This window comes from Actinia tenebrosa, unplaced genomic scaffold, assembly GCF_029948245.1.
Source record: "Actinia tenebrosa isolate PJP-AT-01 unplaced genomic scaffold, QUT_ActTen_1.0 PGA_scaffold15__27_contigs__length_11533743, whole genome shotgun sequence".
Taxonomy (NCBI): domain Eukaryota; kingdom Metazoa; phylum Cnidaria; class Anthozoa; order Actiniaria; family Actiniidae; genus Actinia; species Actinia tenebrosa.
Window position 1 is genome coordinate 6,757,659 of NW_028292575.1, and position 25,578 is coordinate 6,783,236.

At 37.5% G+C, this 25,578-nt stretch overlaps 1 protein-coding gene and 1 long non-coding RNA gene across 5 annotated transcripts; one reads left to right on the plus strand and one right to left on the minus strand.

The window, feature by feature from the left end:
- The first annotated feature begins 562 nt into the window (after window positions 1–562).
- LOC116294821 (DNA-binding protein RFX2) lies at window positions 563–23,232 on the plus strand. Of its 4 annotated transcripts, XM_089030396.1 has the most exons (19): window positions 563–694; window positions 1,252–1,344; window positions 3,727–3,936; window positions 5,174–5,323; window positions 12,841–12,910; window positions 15,878–16,124; window positions 16,416–16,597; window positions 16,862–16,975; window positions 17,288–17,466; window positions 17,994–18,052; window positions 18,545–18,696; window positions 19,033–19,187; window positions 19,526–19,623; window positions 19,975–20,124; window positions 20,226–20,309; window positions 20,467–20,591; window positions 20,704–20,857; window positions 21,554–21,623; window positions 22,259–23,232. In XM_089030396.1, exons 1-19 carry the CDS (start codon window positions 589–591, stop codon window positions 22,360–22,362), a joined length of 2,502 nt encoding a protein of 833 aa, XP_088886522.1. In that variant the 5' UTR covers window positions 563–588; the 3' UTR covers window positions 22,363–23,232. The 4 variants fall into 4 exon arrangements, with proteins under 4 accessions (XP_088886522.1, XP_088886520.1, XP_088886521.1 ...); XM_089030394.1 differs by lacking the exons at window positions 563–694; window positions 1,252–1,344; window positions 3,727–3,936; window positions 5,174–5,323 and adding exons at window positions 8,023–8,380; window positions 12,335–12,670; XM_089030395.1 differs by lacking the exons at window positions 563–694; window positions 1,252–1,344; window positions 3,727–3,936; window positions 5,174–5,323 and adding exons at window positions 8,023–8,380; window positions 12,335–12,670 and having other exon boundaries at window positions 15,878–16,052.
- On the minus strand, window positions 3,758–8,437 carry LOC116292942 (uncharacterized). The gene is made up of 3 exons (XR_016119859.1): window positions 8,320–8,437; window positions 4,442–4,517; window positions 3,758–3,884 (listed from the first exon to the last, which is right to left on the minus strand). It is a non-coding gene; the product is annotated as an uncharacterized LOC116292942 (long non-coding RNA).
- Window positions 23,233–25,578: the final 2,346 nt, after the last annotated feature.

A 25,578-nucleotide genomic window follows, 5' to 3' on the forward strand; every position in this document is an offset into this window, starting at 1 on the left:
TGGCCAAAAAGCATGGACTATAACCCATGGTTTTGATGGATTTTGGGTGTTTTTCACACCTTTTTGAAAATTATAGATTATTAATGTAACATGAAAAATAGATCATTTTGGGCCATTTTCGGGCAAAAAGCATGGACTATAGCCCATGGTTTTGATGGATTTTGGACCATTTTCACACCTTTTTCTAAATCATGCATTATTCATAAAATGGTCAAAATGGGTTATTTTGGCCAAAAAGCATGGACTATAGCCCATGGTTTTGATGGATTTTGGACCATTTTCACACCTTTTTCAAAATCATGCATTATTTATGTAACATGCAAATTAGGGCATTTGGGGCCATTTTCGTTCAAAAATCATGGACTATAGCCCATGGTTTTGATGGATTTTCGACCATTTTCACACCTTTTTCAAAATCATACATTATTTATGAAATCTGCAAAATAGGTCATTTTGAGGTATTTTGGGACAAAAGGCATGGACTATAGCCCATGCCTTTGATTTCATTCGAATACAACATTGTTTTTGTTACTATTTCTTTTTTTTTCCATTTATTAGTAGCTTGCGTGGTATAATAAATTAAGGAATATGGACGTTGATGTATCTTCATCTGCCAAGGTAACAACGGGTCAAACAGTGCCCCGCATGGAACAATCATTCAGTACCGCAAGAGAGGGAGACAAAACATCTTTAGGTAATAATTCATAGTATTCAAATCGATTAGTACTCAGTTTCACTGTTGAGCACTGGTAAATGGTAAAAAGGGTTACTAGTCACCCCCTTTTGCTCAAATATCTCAGTATAACATTAGTAACAGTCTACCCCCTTTTCCTCTAATTCCTGGTAAAACCTTTGTAATATAGTCACCCCCTTACGAAATATCTGGATCCGCCCTTGGACTGTTGTGTCAATCAGCTCGTAGCTAGTAGCAATGAAAAGAGTAATAAAGTGTTACAGTTCGAGCGCCAAACCGTGGACCACCAAACTCTTTTTTTACCAATGCCATTGAATCATATCCTGTTAAGTGAGTCCATCAAAAAGAGACCTTTTACAAAAGTTACAAAAATAATTTTAAATTTTTGCTGTCATTCTGAGTGATGTTTGGCATGTCGCACTGTAAAAGCGTTTGTATTGTCGGCCACGAAGCACCGCTCTTTGTTTGACATGATTTGAATATGAACCTAACCAGGGTCAAGAACACATTTATCAGGGCTCCTGAATAGCACTTCTTCTTTTCTCCTTGTTACCCAGGGGCTGCAGCAACTCAGGAACTACAGCTCCATTCAAATACCAATCAGAAGGCTGGTGACCCAAGAGTACGCGATGTAATATCATTTAATAAAGGTATCAACAGTCGTTATTACAGAAGTGATTTGCAAAATCGTAGCAACTTATCGTTTCAATAACGCGTGTTGCCTCCTTTCTTTTATTCCATGTCTACCATCAGCCCCTCCCTCAACAGTAATGATGAAAAGGTAAATTATACACCGTGAAAAGATGAAAAAACTTACTGACGTTTCGGACGCTAGTCCTTCGTCGGAGTAAAAGCCTTTTACTCCGACGAAGGACTAGCGTCCGAAACGTCAGTAAGTTTTTTCATCTTTTCACGGTGTATAATTTACCTTTTCATCATTACTGTTTCATTAGAAACACCGACGCAGCTCACACTAGTTTTTAGCTTGTTATATCTTCCCTCCCTCAACACCTCAGTCCTCTAATGATGACCCATTCTATTGTTTATCATCAGCACCTCTCCACCTCAGTCCTCTCATGATGACCCATTCTATTGTGTATCATCAGCACCTCCCTCAACACCTCAGTCCTCTCATGATGACCCATTCTATTATCTATCATCAGAGCCTCCCCACCTCAGTCCTCTCATGATGACCCATTCTATTGTGTATCATCAGCACCTCCCTCAACACCTCAGTCCTCTCATGATGACCCATTCTATTGTCTATCATCAGAGCCTCCCCACCTCAGTCCTCTCATGGTGACTCATTCTATTGTCTATCATCAGTACCTCCCCACCTCAGTCCTCTCATGATGACCCATTCTATTGTCTATCATCAGAGCCTCCCCACCTCAGTCCTCTCATGATGACTCATTCTATTGTGTATCATCAGAGCCTCCCCACCTCAGTCCTCTCATGATGACCCATTCTATTGTCTATCATCAGAGCCTCCCCACCTCAGTCCTCTCATGATGACCCATTCTATTGTCTATCATCAGAGCCTCCCCACCTCAGTCCTCTCATGATGACTCATTCTATTGTCTATCATCAGAGCCTCCCCACCTCAGTCCTCTCATGATGACCCATTCTATTGTCTATCATCAGAGCCTTCCCACCTCAGTCCTCTCATGATGACCCATTCTATTGTCTATCATCAGAGCCTTCCCACCTCAGTCCTCTCATGATGACCCATTCTTTTGTCTATCATCAACCCCTCCCCACCTCAGTCCTCTCAGGATGACCCATTCTATTGTCTATCATCAGCACCTCCCCACCTCAGTCCTCTCATGATGACCCATTCTATTGTCTATCATCAGCACCTCTCCACCTCAGTCCTCTCATGATGACCCATTCTATTGTCTATCATCAGAGCCTCCCCACCTCAGTCCTCTCATGATGACCCATTCTATTGTCTATCATCAGCACCTCCCCACCTCAGTCCTCTCATGATGACCCATTCTTTTGTCTATCATCAACCCCTCCCCACCTCAGTCCTCTCATGATGACCCATTCTATTGTCTATCATCAGAGCCTTCCCACCTCAGTCCTCTCATGATGACCCATTCTATTGTCTATCATCAGCACCTCCCCACCTCAGTCCTCTCATGATGACCCATTCTATTGTCTATCATCAGAGCCTTCCCACCTCAGTCCTCTCATGATGACCCATTCTATTGTCTATCATCAGAGCCTTCCCACCTCAGTCCTCTCATGATGACCCATTCTTTTGTCTATCATCAACCCCTCCCCACCTCAGTCCTCTCAGGATGACCCATTCTATTGTCTATCATCAGAGCCTTCCCACCTCAGTCCTCTCATGATGACCCATTCTATTGTCTATCATCAGAGCCTTCCCACCTCAGTCCTCTCATGATGACCCATTCTTTTGTCTATCATCAACCCCTCCCCACCTCAGTCCTCTCAGGATGACCCATTCTATTGTCTATCATCAGAGCCTCCCCACCTCAGTCCTCTCATGATGACCCATTCTATTGTCTATCATCAGCACCTCCCCACCTCAGTCCTCTCATGATGACCCATTCTATTGTCTATCATCAGAGCCTTCCCACCTCAGTCCTCTCATGATGACCCATTCTATTGTCTATCATCAGAGCCTTCCCACCTCAGTCCTCTCATGATGACCCATTCTTTTGTCTATCATCAACCCCTCCCCACCTCAGTCCTCTCAGGATGACCCATTCTATTGTCTATCATCAGCACCTCCCCACCTCAGTCCTCTCATGATGACCCATTCTATTGTCTATCATCAGCACCTCCCCACCTCAGTCCTCTCATGATGACCCATTCTATTGTCTATCATCAGAGCCTTCCCACCTCAGTCCTCTCATGATGACCCATTCTATTGTCTATCATCAGAGCCTTGCCACCTCAGTCCTCTCATGATGACCCATTCTTTTGTCTATCATCAACCCCTCCCCACCTCAGTCCTCTCAGGATGACCCATTTCAATCTATTGTCGTTTATATTACCAGCTCCTACTCCCATTGCTCTTGGTAATTCCCCAGTAGATCATAGGCGTACACGTTACGTATTTCTTCTCGATGATAGTCGAGGCACGTCAACAGTCAAAGAATCCCCAAGTGGGAGATCTGGTGGCAACTTGGATTTGATGATTAAACACGACGATCGACTGATGGAGAAAATGGAAGAATCGAATCGTAGAGCAAATGAAGACCAGGAAGGTAAATAACACTATGACAATGGATAAATGAATGATTGAATGGAGGAATGAATGAATGGATGAATGAATGGATTGATGGATGGATGAATGATTGAATGGATAGAAGAATGAATGGATAGAATAATGAATGGATGGATGAATGAATGAATAAATGAATAAAAATGAATAAATGAATGGGAATAGTTATTAATAAGAACAAAGACATTCATATTTTAAGAACATAGTCACTATCCCATAATATTAGTACATGCATTAGTTATTTTCGTGTAAATCATATAGATATGGTACGGCTACTGCACTATCATCATATCATCCAAAACTGGCATCTAATTTGAACCATCTGAAACATCCAGTAGGGCCCGGTTATAAACTCACAGGTTGAAATTTAGCGTGTTAGGTTTTGCGGGGGGATTCAAGCCGCTAGAGATCCTCCAAATTGAGCTGCTTTGATGTAACATGCAAGGGGTCTATTGAGGGAGAGAACTAAAACCTTCTAGAGTACTCACATTTTAATACCGAGTCCTGCGACTCCAGTGGTGAAAGATGAGTGCACTACTGTAACACCACCCCTGATTCACACGGCTACGGATTTAATGTATCGCCTTTAGCGTTCATTTAATATACACTCTTTTAATTTTAATTGAATACATGCATCAAGAGTTCCGCAATACTGCTCAAAGCGCATGCTCAAGGGGTCAAAAAGTGGGGTCATGGGTTGTAAAAATTGCCATATTTTGTAATATTTGATTTGGAATTAAGTAATGATAAAAGGTACTAGACATATGAGGCGGTAAGCCGTGTGGGATAAGAGTAAATCTTACACCGTGAAAAGATAAAAAAACTTACTGACGTTTCGGACGCTAGTCCTTCGTCGTAGTAAAAGAGAAAGAGGTGGTAGAAAGGAGTGTTTATATGATAGAACAAGACAAAACAAACCAATGAGAACAAGGTGGGCAAGGAAACGAAAGAAACAATCGAAAGACAAAAGCGTGGATTAGTTAAAAGCAAAGCGTTCATTAATCCCGTTGGGACTAAGAGTGCCCAATAGGTGAATAAGCCGTATTTCTTTGGTCTTGCGACAATCATTGTTGCCGTCAATCAAAGAAATTTATTTTAAGAAAAAATACAATTAAAATACAGCAATTTTCTCAACCCATTATTCCACTTTTTGACCCCTTTTTGAACATGAGCTTAGAGCACTGAGCAGTAACGCGGATTTCTTGATGCATGTATTGCAGATTTTTCTGACGGAGGATCAGAAGGGTCTCTTGATGACGTCCGTCAGCACCCTGGCATCATCAAAGTTGCTAAATCAGACGATCACGAGTATCTTACACTGTATGAGGCACACTTGTCAAGGCTGGAAGAAGTTGGCAACACATCATCAGGTTTGAACGATCTTGGTACTGTCATTGTTACTAACCGGCAAAGTGTACATGTATTCGATTTTCTTGCGATGCATATTATACGCCCGTGAAAAACTTCGTAAGAAATTGCACAAATTAGTAAGCTCAATAGACCTCTTTAGACTACAGGCCTAAAAACTTTGCACTACATTTGTACAATTTTGTTAGTTAACTATTTCACGGCAGGGGCGGATACAGGATTTTAAAAAGGGGGTGGATAATTTTTATAAAGTTCTTTTGAGCCTTCTTTTTACAGTACAAAGGTAAAAAATGATTAAATTATAACATACAGTGTACTGCATACTACTTGTGAATGCAGCTAAATTTTGACTCTTGACATGTTTTGTAATTAGATGCAATCATATTCTTCTGTTTTCCTAAAAATATTCACTTTCACTTTAAAAAGGGGGGTGGAAATCCACCCAATCCACCCCTTCTGTATCCGCCCCTGCAAGGATATATGGTGTGCACTCTACTGCCTGCCGGGTTTTGAAAATCAACTCCCTCCATCCCCTCCTTCCCCCTTATCACACATTTTATTGATTCATTTTTGTTAATTTAAGACTAAAACATTTTCACTGACTCTACCTCACCATTTACTAGCAATTTTTCAAATGTAATCCGTGGCCAAAATCAATTCTTTGCTAAGGAGACCCGCGCAAGTGAACTGACTAATTCAGCTGGCCTTGCAGGAATGCGGCGGGATTGCTGTGCGAAAAGGTTGTTTGAAGTCTACGTCTGACCTCGTCTGCTCTAGCGATTGACATTGCTGTAGTTTGCGGTTGCAACTAAAAGGCTGAAAGGAGCTATGACTGATTCATAATTCTTTACCGTCTGTTTCGCGAGAAGACTGATGGGAGGACGCAAAACGTTAGTGAAAACATAAATAGATAAGAAAAATATTACGAGGCTTCAATAGAAAAGGTACTTGTTAAAATTGCCATACACTACCCCTAGATAAAATACAAATAGCCCGGCCCACTCGATTATTTCGCTTTATCGAATCAAAAAGTAACTTTCAAAGGGATTCAACTTTTCAACTCCTCAAACTCGCGCGAATTGAGTCATATCTTGCATGTATCATTATCCTTTATGCCTCAGCGTGTGGCAAGTAGGGCTGACACCAAGCACTTCGGTATTTCGCAACATAAAACACGACAAGCACAGATACTTCAAACCCCGGCGTGACTTTGTCGTGCGTAATACTCACAGCTTTAAACTAGTTTAAGCATATCCTCTAGAAATTTCCTCTTTCATTCGAAAAGTTATCTTTCTCAGTTGCATTAAGAATTCAATCAAAAAAAAAAACAGCCTTATTTAGAGTTCCATTCGCAGCATTACTAGAACAATCCTCTTCTTGTGAAGGAAGGTGTATTGATAATCCCACCTGCCTCGCCGAGCTTGTTCACTAAAAGTCAATATGAGTGAAGGTATTGTTGTTAAGGTATACAAGAACAATGCTCAGTGACACTCGATCAATAGGTGGCCCAATGAATTAAAATACCTTTACTCATTCAACATTAACTGCTGCGGCAAGTACCAATAGATTTGTTTTACTTTGACGTATTCACAAACGTCACGGGAACAATTTCCACAGTTTGATTCAATTTTCCCTTTGAAGGTTTTTTAAAAATACGGGATCATTTCCACAGTTTGATTCAATTTTCCCTTTGAAGGTTTTTTAAAAATACGGGATCATTTCAACAGTTTGATTCAATTTTCCTTTTGAAGGTTTTTTAAAAATACGGGATCATTTCCACAGTTTGATTCAATTTTCCCTTTGAAGGTTTTTAAAAATACGGGATCATTTCAACAGTTTGATTCAATTTTCCTTTTGAAGGTTTTTTTAAAAATACGGGATCATTTCAACAGTTTCATTTAATTTTCCTTTTGAAGGTTTTCAAAAATAGCCCACGAATACTGCGTGGGTTGTAATAATAACCGTTAAAAATAGCCGTACTTACTTCTGGAAGGATTTCTCCACTTTGCACCTGCATTTTAAGCTAAAATTAAAAATTTGTCTAATTTCATTTCCTTTTGGACTATAGTTCTGGAGAATTAAATCTTTTGATCCAATAATTGATTTAATCTTTGTCTGAACGGCATTGCGACTTCCCAGGCTTCATTTTTATAAGCTCACTGCAGACGAAACACCTACTCGTTACGGTTACTAAAGATTACTAGACGGTTGCTATAATCAAGTGTATAAAACTGCGTTTAGATCGAAATGAGAATCAAGTATATCCCGTATCCCAGCAATACAAAAATGTACCATTTGACTAGATATTCTTATCGGGCTACTATAAATACTCCAAAACCTCATCTTCTTCTTCCTTTGCGCCGCCGACAAATTTTTAATTCAGTCAAGTTTACTTCAGTATTTCATAATGGCAGTGTTTTATGGCAAGTTCCACGATAAAAAGAAATTCTTTCATACTGGTATGCTACGAGGTACATCATGATCAAAAAAATCTTAAATCAAATATAATTTTCAACTAGGATATTGCTAAGGATTCTCTACTAATAAACGTACCAAAATGATAGACCACTCGGTTCATAGGTACTAATGACTTTCCTTGGTTGCTAAGCAACTTCCATGAGACAAGGGCGCAGCCAGCAGGGGTTGTTGCACAAGTATATATATGAGAAGAGACGTGATCTGTAATCATCGTCATTGATCACACACCGCACGTATGCAAAGACATCAGTTTGTAGGAGAGTGGGCTACAGGCCGAGAAATCAAACAAGAGATCGAGGAACCTTGGTCTGGGTTTCCACCTTGCCCTGGAAACATGTACGCCGCGGATTACTATGACACATGCCAAGATATCAAGCCATTTGCTGCGCTCCACAAGACAAGGAAGAGAGAGGGGTCGTGCTTTTACGACGGCGGAAATCCAATAGTCACCAATAACAACTACTGGGAGAATGGTAATGATTACTATGCCAGCAGAATATTTGACGAAATTAATACTTACAATGCCCAGGTGCAGCTTCGAGACTATCAGCACCGCCCAAAATATCCGCACTATGGAATCAGTAAGTGGACTTTTGTACTTCCTTCTACGTTTAGAATACACGAGGTTTCGAGTTAAATTGAACACGATTTCAACTTTTGCAACATGTTCTAGAAATTCTGGGAAATTCTGTAGTGAAATTTGTGCAAATTTGGGACAACATGCCGAGTTGTTATTCCAGTAGGCACGGACGTTAATTGATTTTTATTCTCTTAAACTGGAACACAAAATTAGCAGCAAAACGTGGCAACCTTGTATTATTTAAGTGTTTCTGCAGCAACTCCACAAAAAACGCAGTAAAAGCCCAAAACTGACTTCGATTTGAAAGTTATAGTTTTGTAAACTGAGGCTTGCAGACGTCCGTCAGTAATAACAGACTACATTAATATTTCATTGGCTGCAAACGTCACAACTTATGCTTAACTCAACTATATTTAGTGAGAGGGCTCTTACAAATTCTACCATGGCCTTATAGGAACAAATCGGTCGATATTCAATATCTTCGAGACTCAACAAAATGCTTCAAGTGAATGTTTGGAGCGAATTTTCTGGCTTTCAGTTATGCCATTTACATTGAGGGTGTTCATGTTTTAGTCTATTTTCGTTAGATGATTGTTTCTCATAAAAATAAAAATTTTCTTGCAATGTATATAAAATTATTAAATTGACTGTGTTTTGAGAAAGTTTCAGAAGTAGTTGCAATATGCAGGTTGCATATGCTAATATGAGTATACTGCTTTGAACTCGATTCAATGTAGAGCTATTTGTCCGATTCTCTCAAGCAATTCTTTAACGGTACCTCCGTAGTTTTCATAACTTAAGAGCTAGATCTGTATTTCGAGTTGTTGCCATTCAGATTGTTGACGATAGTTATGTTTCTCTATTAAATATATAGTGTTTTCATATACTTTTTCTAATCTTCTTCGTTTTCACTTTTCAAAAAAAAAAACTTTCTCCTCCATCACCCATATCCAAAGTCACGTGCTTACGTGAAGATTTTGAAGAAATGAATAAGACAAGAAAGGATAATAAGGAATAACGAAACTGCCAAAAAAGAAGCAAGATAAAAGGAAAAGTAGGATGATTAGATTTATTCTTCTGTCATTAAAACTTCGAACATTTTCTTGCAAGTCATGCTTTAATGCGTTAATTTAAACCTGGACACGATTTGCCGTAATTTTTTTTTTTTTTGAGAAGTTTTTTTTTCTGTCACAGCGGGTTTTGTCATGCACCTCTTACCAAAGAATATTTCTCTTAACTGTGCTGGATCTTGCTCATATGCACTACCTATGACCTTAAACGAATGGCCATTTTTCGGCCTTTTTGGGCCACTTGTATGAGAGAACTTTATATCTACTAATACCTTAAATCAGGCATTACACAACTGACTTGCTTCAGACCGGGACAAAATTCTGAATACAAAATTATTACACACTGTAAGTACAAAGGGTCAGCAAGGCTGACCACAGTGGAATATATAACTAATTAAGTTGTTTATTAAACTTTTAAAAAAAATTTGCTTCACAAAAATCACAGGTAAAATATAAAATTGTATACAAACTTCCCATCGTTCCACATAAACTAGTCAAGGACCCTACCAGTTTACGACACGAATCTGCCGAAAAAGTGGGATCCAAGAATTGTCCAAAATAGAGAGTTATCTGAACTGTTCTAGATTCGACTGTAAATATAACATACACCTCACAGCCTCTTTTAAAAAAGTTGTCGGTTGGAGATCTGAAATCTGAAATCAAGTAACACGCTGCAAAATGTAACTATATTCACATCCGAACAACGTAGTTTCGTCATTTAGATCGAAAGTTAGAAATGTGATTTTTCGCATTTTTGCCAGAAAACATAAAGGCACAAAAATTCCGTTTAGTCTCAGCTCATTAAGCTTTTCAACTTACGTCTATGACTACCACCATGCATGATACAAGGACTCCAGCTGTATCGAACACTACTGGGCAAACATTGACATTATGACCTAAAGATCAACTTCCTTTCACTTTTCAACCTTACTGTCGAATTTGCATAAATTATTGACATAATAGCATTGTATGGCAGTGACTTGGGTTGAAAGAAGCGGTGATATGTACTAATATTGCACTGCAAGGGGGTTTCAGCTGTTGGAATGCGGTTCGTTTGTGATACCGATAGTAGCTTAGCTTTGTCGACTTGATAACTAAGTCTTCTAGATTAGTTCGCTCTCTCTTTTTCGCCAAATGAAAAGACCTCTACCTAGTAGTCTTGCGTCGTAAATGATAAACCCACTCAGAAAATAAAGTTTACTTAAAACTGAATACACTAGACTTACGCAACAGAGTGTCAAGAAACTTCTTTGTGGGAGCCGCTTTAATACAAGGAACTAAACAAATGGAAGGGAGCAACTGAGAAATGCAGAGCTCAGTCAGGATGAAAGACTCATTCAGTTATATCGTAATGATCATGCAGACCCCTTCTGTATCTTCATACTCATACTAAAATTAATATTCTGAGCCTTCTAAATCAACTTGCAGACAGAAGAATATTAATAGATTATAATAAATATTGTGGCAGAATATTTTTTAGAACGTCTGCGGAATTATGCTATTATTTTACTCCACAAAATTTAACTTAAAATCCTTTTCTCTAATCATGAACTTTCATCTTTTTCGATAACAATAGCTGTTGATGTACTATAATTTACAAAATATTCGAGATATAACGCGCGCTCTGATTGGTTGGGCTACCGTGTTTAGATCAGAGGACATACACTCACTAGTGTAAAATCGTTCAAAAATGTTTTATAAAAGCAATATAAAACGCATGCTTATTTCGCTGTATTGTGATATAAAGACTAGTACTCTGGGAGCTGTAAAGCAGTCATACAAAGAGAAGCATTTGGCAAAGTCTCCCCGTGTTCCTAAGCTTGGCTATATCGTGCACTACTGCCCCAGCCTGTGTATATCACAGTACAGAGACTACAGAGACATGCGCGCACGTTTTATATTCCTTGAATAAATAGTCTTAATGTCGAGTTGAGCGTCTAATAAAACCTTTGCTATTATATTAGATTGTGAAGATGTCTTCATCCGTGAACTCAAGGCTCTTATATAATTTTATGGATCTGCGACATGATAAAAATCTAAACAAAGAGACAAAATGTTCTAATTCTTGTTTACTAAACATTGGTTTGTTTTCATCGTCATTCCTTATACGAAAACTGTTTTTCATTATAATCTTATCTAATCTTATCTTTATGAAAGCAAAACTATTCGACCACATGGTAAAAAGGCTGATTATTATTCAAATGAATGCAAATTTTTATAATTATCCCAAAGAATTCAAAAGGTCCGCCTTTTTGGTATTGTTATTATAATGAGCCCCTGTAGCATGATGCGGTCCACCCCGATAGATATTGGATTACAGAAAATAACAGAGTGGAGTTGAACGGCGGAAAGCGTTGCGAAGTTGTTCTTCTTCCGTAGTTACCACAACGAACGATCCAAAACTCTCCAAGGCGACCCGTAGTCAAGGTTACAGATCCTTCCCAGAAGTTCCTTCGATCATAGCAGTTTTGCTGTGTAACTGGTTGGTTGATCAAGAACCATTCTATGTTTTGTGTATATGTTAGAAGTTACAAATGTCTTTAGTGTTTTATGCCATTCCCTTCGAATTCGGGGTTGGCTTGAACGATTTTGCTGCTTTGTCGAGTGCAGTGCTGAAATACCTTTTAAAAATGTCCCTTATTTTACGTTGTTTTACTTTATCATTTTACCCGAGACTTTCATTGTCTCTCAGGTTAAAGTCTGAGCATAGTTTAATCTAGTTTTTGATGTGAAATATGGTATATATCTTGCGCTTACTTTGTCAAGCGGGTCGTTGGACTTTGCGTTAAAATGGCGCTTAAACGAAATGCAACGTTTGGCGCAAGCGAGCGAAGTTTCTCTTTAAAAATACGTGCGATGCCAATGAATTTATTTGGGTTTTCTAGAGCATCTCATGGCAGCAACAGCCCAACCGACGTTTGTGACGCAACAGGGATTTGAACAGAAAGAAGTTCAATCCTCGGCGCGAAGTTCTGGTAATGTTACACAAGCAGAATTCACGTCTACGAGTCTTCCGCATGGAATAGTCGTAACTCCTTCGACTATCTCGCATTCAGTCGCTCAACATCCTTCTTTACCTCAAACTACTGTAACGTTAGCGGTTCAGGCCCCTCAAATACAGCAAAATCAATCGCTGCAGCAGACAGGAACGGCTCAGATTATCGCAGCAAGCGTTATATCTCCCGAAGAATTTCAAGCAAGCGCAGCCATTTCAAAAGAAGGTATTCATTCACTCATGACCACCATCTTGGTCGGATCAAACATTTCCTTTGACCACTCTTTTCCTCTCCTAGCGTCAAATAATGCATGAACAATCATTAGAGTCTTTAATCTTTATCAAACATTCGAGTTCTGAGTTTATAATTTTTGACTTAGGTGATTTTTTCCACAGGTTTTAGTACCGGAGATGTTCAGTACGTGGAAGCAACAGCTGAACACGCACTTTACCCCAATGGTGCAGGGTGAGTATATCGATATCACGTACAACCAACATTTCGATCTTTAATTGGTAGATTTAATAATAATTTTCGAATACTTTGTTAAGGATTCTAAATCGCTTATAATAAAGGTTTTTATCATTGGCCTTGTCTGTTGCCCAGACATCGTTTTTCTGACTGAACAACGCGGTCTACTACTCCAATGGCTTTCGGTTTTGTTTCGTAGTTATGATTGACACGTTTTGCCACCTGCTATTGTATGGATTTTGAATAAAGAGAAACACATGCGAGTCGTGATCGTTTAAATTCTCTACACATTTTACTCACAAGTGAAATAAAAGACTCTAGTAATCCTCATTTTGTTTTAAAAATCATGCCTTGTTTTGCTTTCACTTTGTATTCGATTTTGCACGAGCGTCTAGTCGTCGCAATGATGACATCGAATATACCAAAAGTGATTCATCTTTTATGATTTTTTAATAAATAAAAAAGTCGATCAGAAGAAAAATATCAGTTTTTTGACACTGTGGTTACTAATTTGATATCTTTATATATTTTTCAACAAGTTTTATACTTTCCTCTGATGTCTCCATAGAAATTTCTAGTCTCCTGGATATTGTTTTCTTCTACTGTAGGCAAAACTCCTGCATCTCATTATCTATTCAATCTATTCAGATCCGCTGTTTATTTATTCAGTTGGAAATTAAAAGTCTTGGATTCAAACATTTTTCCTAAGAGACTCCTAGCTTCTCTATGGTAACAACAAGATCTATTGTGAATGGGTGAATAGAGAAAAGATACTACCTGAAACCAACCATACGAGCTTAGTATTCAACATCGTGCGATCAAAACTTATAACAGTAAATATAGCTGAATTCTGTGCTGGATTTGTACCATCATTGGTTCATGAGAGTGATTTCAGACTGGTGCAATGCCTGTTTCCACCTTCATGTAAGTTTGATAATCTATTTGAACACAGGTTCACATTTTCAACACAGGTTTCTAACTGATTTCAAGGAAAATGTTCTTGTATTATTGTCTGTCTGTTAGAAGCCAAGATCTTGTTCATATGGACCCTAAACATTATGTCATCTTAGGTTGTTTTTGATCACGATTTATCAGAATTATTTTAGAAACCTTCAGTAATATATTCTGACCAAAGATATTAGTATCTTTATCTCTGATTTTGACCTTAGAAGTTTTCAATCTTAACTTTATCTTACTTCACAGAACATAAACACAACATTTTAATGTTAAGTTTTATTTTAGCTCATTTCTTCTTTTGTGAGGAACCATGGTTTCAAATAAGATCTTTTCGCCATATATTTAGAAGGAATTTCATTATGAATTCAGACATCAATGATTATTTTTTATAGTGTTCTACGATAAAAAATATCAGCTTTTTCACAAGTGTTATTTATTTCAATAATCTTCTTAGTATTAATCGTATGAAGTTGATATTTCATTAGAAAATTGGAACGGTAAACCCAACAATTTATAGAGCAAAGTCTTGCTAAGTAAAAAAAGATGGTGTAGGGCTTTGAATGTGTTTATTGAATGATTAAAGCACATGAGGAGGATTAAACTAAACATTTTGAATATCTTAACAGATGTTAACTTTATACTCTTAAAATAATATAGTTTGCATGATGATAAGCATAATAGAAGACCAGGTGCCAACTAACCACATCAATCATAAGTCCTTTAATCAGAGATATTATTACAATAGATTTCATAAAACTACCTATACTGCAGAAGTTTTTTTTCCAGAATAGCATATAAAAACCTACTAGTACATGTGGATATTCTGCACGATATATTACCATTTTGATAAGGTATTCAGCCTTTCGTCATGTTTGTAACTTGTAAACATTAGTGTGACTAGCTGAATGAATATTAGCAGACAGTTGACTTTTTTGTATATTCTATACCAAATCAGCCTGTTTTCTGTCTAAATTACCACCAATAAGTACACAAATATTTTGACTCTTGTTGAGCCTCAACAACTAGACAAACAACTAACATATCTAGTAGTTTTACATGGAAACATTTCTGAATATTCATAAGTATATGAGGTCTTAATTACAAAGGCCAAAATGGGGGGAAAAACAGAGGTTTAACCATAATATTTTGTATTGTTTTCTTGGTGTTTGGAATAAATTAATTAGCAGTTATTATCATTCTAGTGGTTTGTATTGTGAATTAATCTGAAAGTTGATTTTCAAAATCAAACAAATTCTAGCTTTCATTTATGTTTTGGAGCTCTGTCTGCTCTGTCGCCGGTTTCATTTCTTTTTCAATGTATATCCTGAGGCAGTTATTAAGAGCTCAATATGTATATTAGTTGTGCATCTTGTGCATCTGTATATCAGTTGTGCATCTTGTGAACAAACAAACAACATTCAACCTACCTATACCACTACTATGGATCTCAGTTACAAAGCATTACTGGTTTGTTGTGCACAGTAGGTTTATACAGTGTCAAAAATTAGATTTGGATGTAAATATTCTATGTTGCTTAGGGGAACCTCTATGAATAATACTTATACGTGTAAAATGCTGATAGAGGCTTACCAATAAGATAGGAGTACAAAGTCGTACAGATAATATAGGAATAGGCAATTCTACTTTTCACTTCGATTGGCTACATTAATCTGGCTAATATGTAGTTTTATGTATAAGGCTTCTAGAATAAAAGTAAAGCATATTCTGGTTCAGACTAACAATATTATCAAGTTTATTATATTTTTTGTTATGACTTTTGAAAATTTATTTTTATGACTTGTGTAAAAGCAACCCTAAGTCTTTGGCAAGTCTACTTACAGAACTGGTTTGAGAGCTTGACCAGAAGATAAATATGGTATTTTAGGCTAAATTAGGCTAACGATAAGTGTGTAAGAAAAAGAAAGTTTCATCTCAAAAATGTTCCCAATGTATATTTATATAAAGAAGTCAAATTCTAACCTTTTTATTGTTTTGTCTTTTCTTTAGGAGTAACGCCTTCCACTACAATGACAACACAATGTTCACTCAGCAGGCCTCGGCAACAGCTTACATGGATGCAGCAGCACAACCTCAGCAGGCGCAAACCTTTTCTGCAGTTCACTCAGCAGTAACACCAACAGTTGTGACGGCTGCTAACGCTGCGCCAGCGACATATGCACAGGTAGCTGGTCAGCAGGCACAGAGTATTGCTCGCCATCCTATAGCACATACTACCAGAGCTTCGCCAGCTACTGTAAGTGTAGTTCAACTACATATACAGTTAGTTGTAGAGGGTTAAAAATAATGGCTGGTCAATTGTTGGTCATAAACACCTGCCAAATTAGTGTTAGCTCAGTCATACCTTATTTCTGGCTCAACGTCACTGGTCTAAATGGCTGGCAAGGCAAAGATTTGAGTGGACAAGTTACAATTTTGGCCAGACATTTCCATGAGCAGCCCTTATTTTTAGCCTTCTTGTAGTATAAGTAGATTTTTAACATCAAAATCTATCCCACTGTTGTCTTAAACTGTTTTTATCTAATAGGTTCAGTGGTTGCTTGAAAACTATGAAACAGCAGATGGAGTTAGCTTACCTCGCAGTACCTTGTACAATCACTATTTGACTCACTGCCAGACACACAAACTGGACCCAGTCAATGCTGCAAGCTTTGGCAAGTTGATACGTTCAGTGTTCCTTGGGCTGAGAACAAGAAGACTTGGAACAAGGTAGATATAGAATGTTACTTATAATATTTACTATCGTATTTCCTTGCAGCTAAATTAAATGGAATAAATGTAAAAGTCCCTTTTAGGAATAAGTTATAAAGTTTAGTTATTGAAGACATTTTATAGTTATACATCATAGTAAAGATTGTAGTCAATATGAAACCCAGGTAGATGAATTCTTTAGAATGTCTTTTTTTCTATAGACACTAGTCAATTATGAGGATATGCTTATTAATTTATTACTATATTTGAATGCACTTTCAGGGGCAATTCTAAATACCATTATTATGGCATCCGTATCAAGCCCAACTCACCTCTCAATGCACTGGCAGATGACTCTCAAGTTGCACTGCGACAATCTCCATCTACCCAGAAAAGGTATTGAAACATAAAGTATTAGCATGAATAACACCATGACAACATTGTACATTATTGTGAAGAGTTTTACTACAATGATTGTTGTAAGTCAGTCAGTATAACAACAGAAAAATCCTATCTACAAAAAGAAAATATTGTCAAGCTTTTAGAGGAATCCAAAGATTTTTTTTATCTTCTTTAAATCTCCCACTGTCTTTGTTATGAAACAATTAGACCTCTCTTCCTAATAGAATATTGACCAAGCACACTTTACTAAACTACATCAGGTCTAATTATTGTTTATATTTGTGTTGTGATTGTTTCTGTTAATAGGCTTAAGCCTGCCAGATTAGATGGTTCAGAGGGACCTGATGGATATTCTTCATCAGCTGGTGGTTCTGTAGATCCAGCTCAGCAGAGTCAGCATCATCAACACCAGCAGTACCTTGGTGATGTGACACAAGGCTTACCTGACTTTGAAGATTTGGACACGAAAGGAGCTCCACTTCCAGGTATGACAATAACATAGAGAGCAGGGCCATAGCCAGACTGAAATGTTTACTGAGGCAAACAAGCAGTGCAGGCAAGAGCAACTAGGGGGTTCGCAAAATGTTGAAATTGAAACCCTCTGAAATGCGATTTCCAGAGTTTTGAGGGGCATTTGTGACATCTTACCAAGGCAACTACCTCACTTTCCTCAAAGTTGCTATGGCCCCGGAGAGGTGAATATTTCATTGAACTTGGCCCACCTGATGGTGGTTTCTATCAGATGATGATTCTACACAACTTTACTTATACACCACTATTCAAAGAGCATGTTGTCTACTTACAATCATTCTAGTATCTCTCATAACATAAAGGCTAATTTACATAGTAAGATATATTCCCCTATTGACAAACCCTTTCAAGCATGTTCATGTATTTCACAAAATAATTGAAGTTACACTTCATCTTAGTTAGAGTTTATGGTAGCTTAAGTGGAATAGAGGTGTGTTCAGTGTATGGTCCTTAATAATCTTGTGTGTCATTTGTTTGTTAGATAATATTCATGAAGAAGATCTAGATACCTTTCAAGACATGTACAGAGAGCATTGTGAGGTACATGATTTTTATTATTCTTGTCAACACTATACTTTATTTGTACAGTTTTCTCATGGTCTTGCTGGCTGATAATTATATTGCCTGTTAATGGACCATTTTAATCATCAGGGCCCAGTAGTTTAAAGCCCGATTAGTGCTAATCCTGGGTTAACTCTTAATAAGACCTATAGAGTTAATCCTGGATTAGCGCTTATCCAGCTTTGAACAACCCAGCCTAGCCATGAAGCATACTTGTTAATGGTCTGAAGGGTGAAAATTCTGTTACATTAGAATCCCTCCTTACAGATACTTCTATATTATGAACACTTCTATATTATTAGGATATATAGATCCCGACAAAATCACAATACATTCTTTGTTTCATAGACCCTACCTCTACATTAATGACACTTTTTTCCTTGCCCTTCAGTGTCCATATTATAGATGTTCCACTGTATCTTGCATTACTAACCTTTTAACTAATGAGCTTGTTTTTTCATTGTCTTGTAGGCTTTCTTAGATGTTGTAGTGAATCTGCAATTTGCAGTAGTGGAGTCCCTGTGGCAGAGCTTCTGGAGGCATACTAGTGAGTCAGGAGAGAAGAAAACAGAGGAAGAAGGAGGACAAGTGCTGTCAACATCACCACAAATAAGAGAACTTGGGTAAGACATATAGCTTACCTATTCTTACATAATTATTATACTAGTACAGAACAAAATAGAGCAACCTGATTTGTTCCAGGAGTTATTTTAATTGTGTGACAGCTATTTTTCTGCCCTTGTAGTAACACTTTTGATAGATAGGTATTAATCTTGGCATAAAAAATTATGATCAAAATGATATTCCCGTCTCAGGTTAGGAACTATGGAAGGCTTGGGGTGCATGGCTTTAGCCAACTCCCACCCCTAAAGGGAGACAATAGTTGTAATTCCATTGAATCACTTTTGCTGTTTAGGAAGACATGTTTAACCCTCTTTCAACTCTTCTTTCTTCTTCAGTGATGATGAAGATAATGAGAAGAGGCTTCCCAAGAGCAAATTGATGATTTTATGTGAATATGAGCCAGTAATTGCTTACGTCAAGAGCTGTGATCATCTTCTTTACCAAACACTGGTAGAGATACTAATACCTGAAGTGCTCAGACCCATACCATGTAAGTACCTGTTGTTGAAGACCAAAACACTGTAAGAACATGTTTAAGATGCCATCACTGGACTTAAAATAACAACCGATCAGTCGCCATAATCACAGGCCAAATTAGTTTTAGCTTAGTCATACCTCATTTCTGGCTCAATGTTACTGGTCAAAATGACCAGCAAGGCAAAGATTTGACTGGACAAGTTCCAGTTCTGGCCGGACATTGTCTGATATCTGGTCATTATTTTAAGCCCTGCTATCATACTGCAATAAATGTGATATCCCAACACAGATGTAGTACTTTGTTAAATGTTTCAATATTCTTTAATATTTCTGGAATTATTTTTCTTTTAGCTTCCCTCACTCAAGCTATTCGAAATTTTGCCAAACGACTAGAAGGATGGGTAGTGGGTTCTCTTAACCATGTGCCAAAGAAAATGGGCACTGTCAAGGTGAGTAGTACATGGTGACTGAGGTACAATATACAAGAGTGCACAGATAAAAGATCTCACTAATAACTTGTTGGGTGATACTACGTTGTATAAGTTTCTCCAATTCAAAACAGTAGATGAGAGCTAGGTGGGTGTGGGTTGCTACTCACCTCTGTGGCCATGGGTTTGGTTTTTACAGTTCCATCAGAGTGCACAGTTGTTTGCTGGTTCTCTCCTGCAAGTTTGAGAGTTTCTCTAGTTTTCTTTCCTGTTTGAAAATCAACACCAAACTTGAGTTCAAGCTGTAATTGTACTACATTGTAGATGCTATTGGTGTCAACCTATTAAGATTATATATTAATGTTTGTGTAGGTCTCAACTTGCTGTGCCTTTGCCCAAACACTGCGCAGATACACGTCCTTGAACCATTTGGCCCAGGCAGCTCGTGCTGTGCTACAGAACCCATCCCAGATCAACCAGATGCTTAGTGATCTCAACAGGGTTGACTTTGCCAATGTACAGGTGAGATTGACTGGACCATTAACCATGAAACCTATCCTAGGTGTATAGTTATTCCTTTGGCAGATCACTAGCATGTGCTAATGTAAGTCTGTTGTATACAGGAACAAGCAGCATGGGTTTGTCAGTGCGATGACCACTTGGTTTACAGGATTGAACAGGACTTTAAGCTTACCCTACAGCAACAGGTACCATATATGACCTTTATAAATTAATGTACTTTGTATAATACCACTGTAATCCTTGACTGTAGACCCATTGCCAGCAGTCATCCTATGCATCACATTCAAAGTCTTTTCCCTATAAAAATATTGAATGAACTTGTATTGTATTAATTTTATTTAGAACTCCCTTGAACAGTGGGCAACATGGTTAGAAGGTGTTGTTGATCAGTTCCTTAAGCCTCAAGAAGGCAGTGATGGATACCCTAAGGCAGCCAAACAATTCCTTCTCAAGTGGTCCTTCTACAGGTACAGTTACATTCCCATGTCTGGCATAACATTCACACAGTGCTTCTAAACTACCTTTAGTTTCATAAAAATCTTATCTGAAGTGATGACATTCTTATCAATCTTCCTGTAGTTCAATGATTATCCGTGACCTGACCCTTCGTAGTGCTGCCAGCTTTGGTTCCTTCCACTTGATCCGCTTGTTGTATGATGAGTACATGTTCTACTTGGTGGAACATAAGGTCTCCAAGGCTATTGGTGCTTCTCCTATCTCCGTCATGGGAGAGGTATGTCGTATTTATCACATTTTATTACTTGGGCTTTCAAAGAAATGCCTGAAGTATAAATTGGGCTTTATTTACGTTCTGTCACAAATCGCAGTTGCGTTCAAAGCGCATGCACAAGTTCTATGCGCATGCGTTGTATGCGCCACATAAGCACATGGTCGAGCAATGGCAGAATTTTTCAAGGTTTCATCAGAAGGATGAAAGTGTACACGAAGAATTCTCTCGATTTTCTGCTATGAAGCCTGAGTTCACACAGATATGCGTCTAGTTCCCATTTTGATCATCACATAACTTAGAACTCATGGGCGAATTTTATACATTTCTGAGTTTTTGGCTTTCGTTTTTGTTAATCACCATTTACTACCGAAATGTAGGACATTTTGACAAACAATTTTGTCTTTGAATGAATGAATATGAGTTTTCCATGTTTGATAGTAACTCTGAACAAACAGAACATGAGAGAAGAGTAGGAAATCACAGTGCAAAGTGGAAAATGTTTTGATATGCTACATCAAACACAGGCACACATCATATCTAAATTATTTCATAAATGATGTTCTAAGTTAGAATTGGTGGTCATATTCTATATTTTTATTGTTGATCATGTACCTCTTCCAAAACTGTAGTCTGTAGAAAGTGCCACGATTCTTATATAACACCATTCTCATGATATGGATCATTTGCATTGTTTTCCAGTATGTTGGCCTTGGTTCTGCTCTGGCAATGGGGTTAGATGCTGTAGAAAATAGTCTTCTAGGCAACCAAAGTAAGTAATGATTTTGATGTTAATGAAATTTTTACTGTGAATTATCATAAATGATAAAAGAAATACAAGCCAGTATGATATCACATGTTTAGAAAGATATGAGGCCTTTTATTCTTTGCGCAGTGATTAAACGACACCTTTAACCTCTCACAAGATTCTTTAGATGATGGGCCTTGTTGTACAAAGTGCTATTTGACAGAAAAATGTTATCCAGTGAAAAAATGTATTGGATAACAGCATTGACTTATCTACTGGATAAGGAGTTATCCAAGGGTTAGCACTACTCATCCTTTGTACAACTGGGCCCAGACACCCTTTGTACAAGTGGGCCCTTTAGAGGGACCATATTGGATAAGTTGAACAAGGAAGTAATTGCAACTTAGTTTTCTCAGCTGGTTGATGTGCTTGCTATGACTAGACTAGATTCGTGTTGGAGTTCATGGTTGATGAAGTCTAACCAGCTTTGGTAATTGCCTTTGGTGTGGCTGGAATGACATTGTTATTGGTGCTCCTTTCCATTCAAAGCCACTTTAAAACCTTGTACAAACAAAACGAAGTGAAGTTTTACTTTGCAAAAAATCTCTTCACTATAGAAGATGTTCTTTACAAACTTGCATGTGTTTTTTTCTCTACAGATGGTGAAAATGAAGCTAACCTTGGTGATCTGATGGTACCTACTGTGCCATCATCTCAACCTGAGTCAACTGAGCCAGAATCAAAGAGAGCAAGACCAAGCTAGACACAAGATATTAACCAACACAAGATATAATCATTAAATTAGAACTTTAGTACTGTAACACATAGAATAATTGTATTGATAATCCAGTTTGAATTATACACTGGACTTAGAGGTATAAGGGAAAGCAAATGTTAAATACCATTTTTAAAGTACAAATTCGTGAATGCTTTTATAAAATTATAGCTTGCATCATTTAACTTTAAAATGATTTGAAACTTTTTCAAAGCTCCACACAAGAATGACTTGTGACAGTCTATTATTTGTATATCCATTCTGCTGTCTCTGGTGACATTGCTTGTAAATATTCCTAACTAAATGCAGCAAAGCTTGGTGGAGAGTAGGATAAAAAGATAGTGGTTGATCTAGATAACAGTGGCTGTAACTACATATATGTCCACATACACACACTGCAGTCATATTTTTATTCTTCTTGCATGTACCCTTAAAGTTACTTATACATAAAGTAGTGGTTCACACTAGTGTCGTGATCAGAGTCTGAAACAAGATATACACACTAGGTAGTTTACTGGGTAGTTTACTGCTCATTGACAGTGCTTTTCTTTTTTCACACCTAGGTAATACATGGAATACTGCTTCTGATTCCGACACTAATATATAGTGTGAAACACTTAACGCTTAACAAGTTGATAGTCTTACTTTAGGAGAAATACCTTGATGTTTGTTTGTTTACATTTGAAATATTGAACTTGAAATATTCTTGAAATATTGCACTGCTACTTGGAACATTTCTGCTCTTTGGTGCAACTTTGCATGGCTTGAATCTACCCAAAACTATAATGAAATAACAAAAGACATGCTACCATGTTGGCTTGTATATAAAAATACAATAAAACTCTTTTGTTAAATTCATTCCACATGGTATTAAAGAGCAATATTTTCAGCTTTGTACTACATAAGATGTAACATTTATTTCCTTATTGAAGACATGGTTAATTTTCGGCAAGGTCAATTGCATGTGAAGGACAGACCCTGAACGAAACTGTGGCTAATCATCAAAATACCAGCCTTTTCTCATGATTCACACATAAATAACCATTCAAAGTATTTATAAATTTTAGGGGAATCCTAAATTTTTTTAGCTTAAAAATAATTTACAAGGTTAACAACTTTACTAAGTTACCTGTAATGGTATAAAATCAACATTTGATTTTATGGTATTTGTGGATAATTATAAAGAAGGTTACTTTTTTACTTAAAAACAGTTATCCTTACATTCTTAGCGTAGTCATATTCAAGACACTTCAAGCATATTATGAGTCTGAATGACTGATTAATTATAAAATGATTGATCTTCAAGCTGTCAATTTTTTGTTATTCATATAGTATTTTATTTTTTCTTTCTTTAAATTGTTCTATTGAATAGTTAAATCATGCATCTTGTATAACCTTGATAAAAGTGAAAAATAAAAATCTTTCTTTATTTAGAAAGTGACTGTCCTTTTCATTGCCCATCCACTTCCCCTAGGCCTGGTTCTCTGAGGATGATTTAAGGATCTCTAGGCCTGTTTGTCGGTATTCAAAACGTGAGTGCACATCATCCTAGTGCATCATATTTATACAGCGCTTCTCAATCTACAATCGTACAATTTGCCATAGGGACGAAGTACGTTTTGGTGGACGTCAATCAATGCGTTTCCATGAAATTCCAGAGGCACGTGCCGTTAAAAACTTTTTGTTTTCCGACAATGCTGGTAAACACTTTGATTGGCGTCCATCAAAACTCTATTATGTCTCGAAATTTAAAATTTAAATATTTTCCTCAAAAGGGCCCATCCATGTTTGCATTTTTACCTGTCCTGGTTATATGAAAGTGGAGTGTGGTCAGGTGAACTTAATTCTCAGGGCTATTCCCTATAGCTAGGATCACCCTACTCTCATATAAACGGCTCCAACTCCAAGGTAGACAGATACTTGAATGTTCCTTTTCTTTTGTTTGTTTCCATCTTAGTTGAAAAGGAGATGCTCTAATAGGGAGGGGGCATAAGAGTGCAAAGCGAGGGACTTTCTTTCTGACAGTTTGTATACCGGTACTTGCTGAGAAGCGATCAGAAGCCTAGATAAAAGGAATGGAAAGCCATTTGAAAGTTCATATCATACAGCATGAGCTGGAATTGTCTGTCTATTTAGGACAACCACCCGTAGCTCATTGCACTTCCCATGTCACGGAAAACTGTCTAAATTAGACATCCAGTATAACGTCTACTTCTCGAAAACAGCATACATGACTACGTTTTCATCGTTCCCTGTATTTCACCTCACCTTCTCGCCAAAGACAAATATTCTTTTATTTATCTACGACTTGGAGATTTTTGCAATTTCTTCTCAATCATGTAAAGAATTTTTCATTTGTCAACTGACGTTCAGTCGCTTTGCTAGTGAGAAACGATATGCTTATAAACTCTCCGCTATAAACTTTCTCATACTGCCCAACAAATACTCCACTATGTATTGTTTTCTAGTTTTAAAGGTAAAAATGATGATGATATAATTCTGACGTGCGAATACTGAGGTCATTTCATGATGCATCCCACCGCGCCATTTCCCTCCCGACTTCCATGAAATCCGCTTCTGATGAAGTTATATTCATTATGTGATTGATACATCTACGCTATAGCTAATTCATCCCTCCCTCTCTCTCTCTATATATTGATATACATTTGTTTACCAGTAGGAAAGATCCGCTCTATGTTTACGTCGTCTACGGAAAGGCGTGGCCTAGTACTATTACCCGCCATGGGGGGAAACAGCATGTGCGAGTCGCCCTCTTTTATTCAATCACTTTATGCGAGATCGTTTCCAAAACGACCGTCAGAAATGATGAGGACTTAGTGACCTTGACGTGTAAACCTGAACTAAAATAATCTTAAGATTAATTGTTTTGTCTTAGCTAGGAGTGGGGTCTATTTTCTTCCACATGCTTTGCGCTGTTGAAGTTTTTTCTTTTGTTTGGCTCTAGCTGTTTTTATAGGGTCATCTTGTAAAATCTATAATCACCGTTGTTTTCAAGATAAATTACTCAAATCATGCGTCAGCTGTGAGCTTCTGCCGCAGCCATTTTGCGAGTTCAACTACAACGAATTCTAGCATAAAGAGAAAGCGTAATCCAAAAGGTTTGTATAATCTTATTTCACTTGCATCAAAACAGTGTCGCACTAGTAGGTAATCGGAAGGTAAATGGAATACTTCGACAAAATT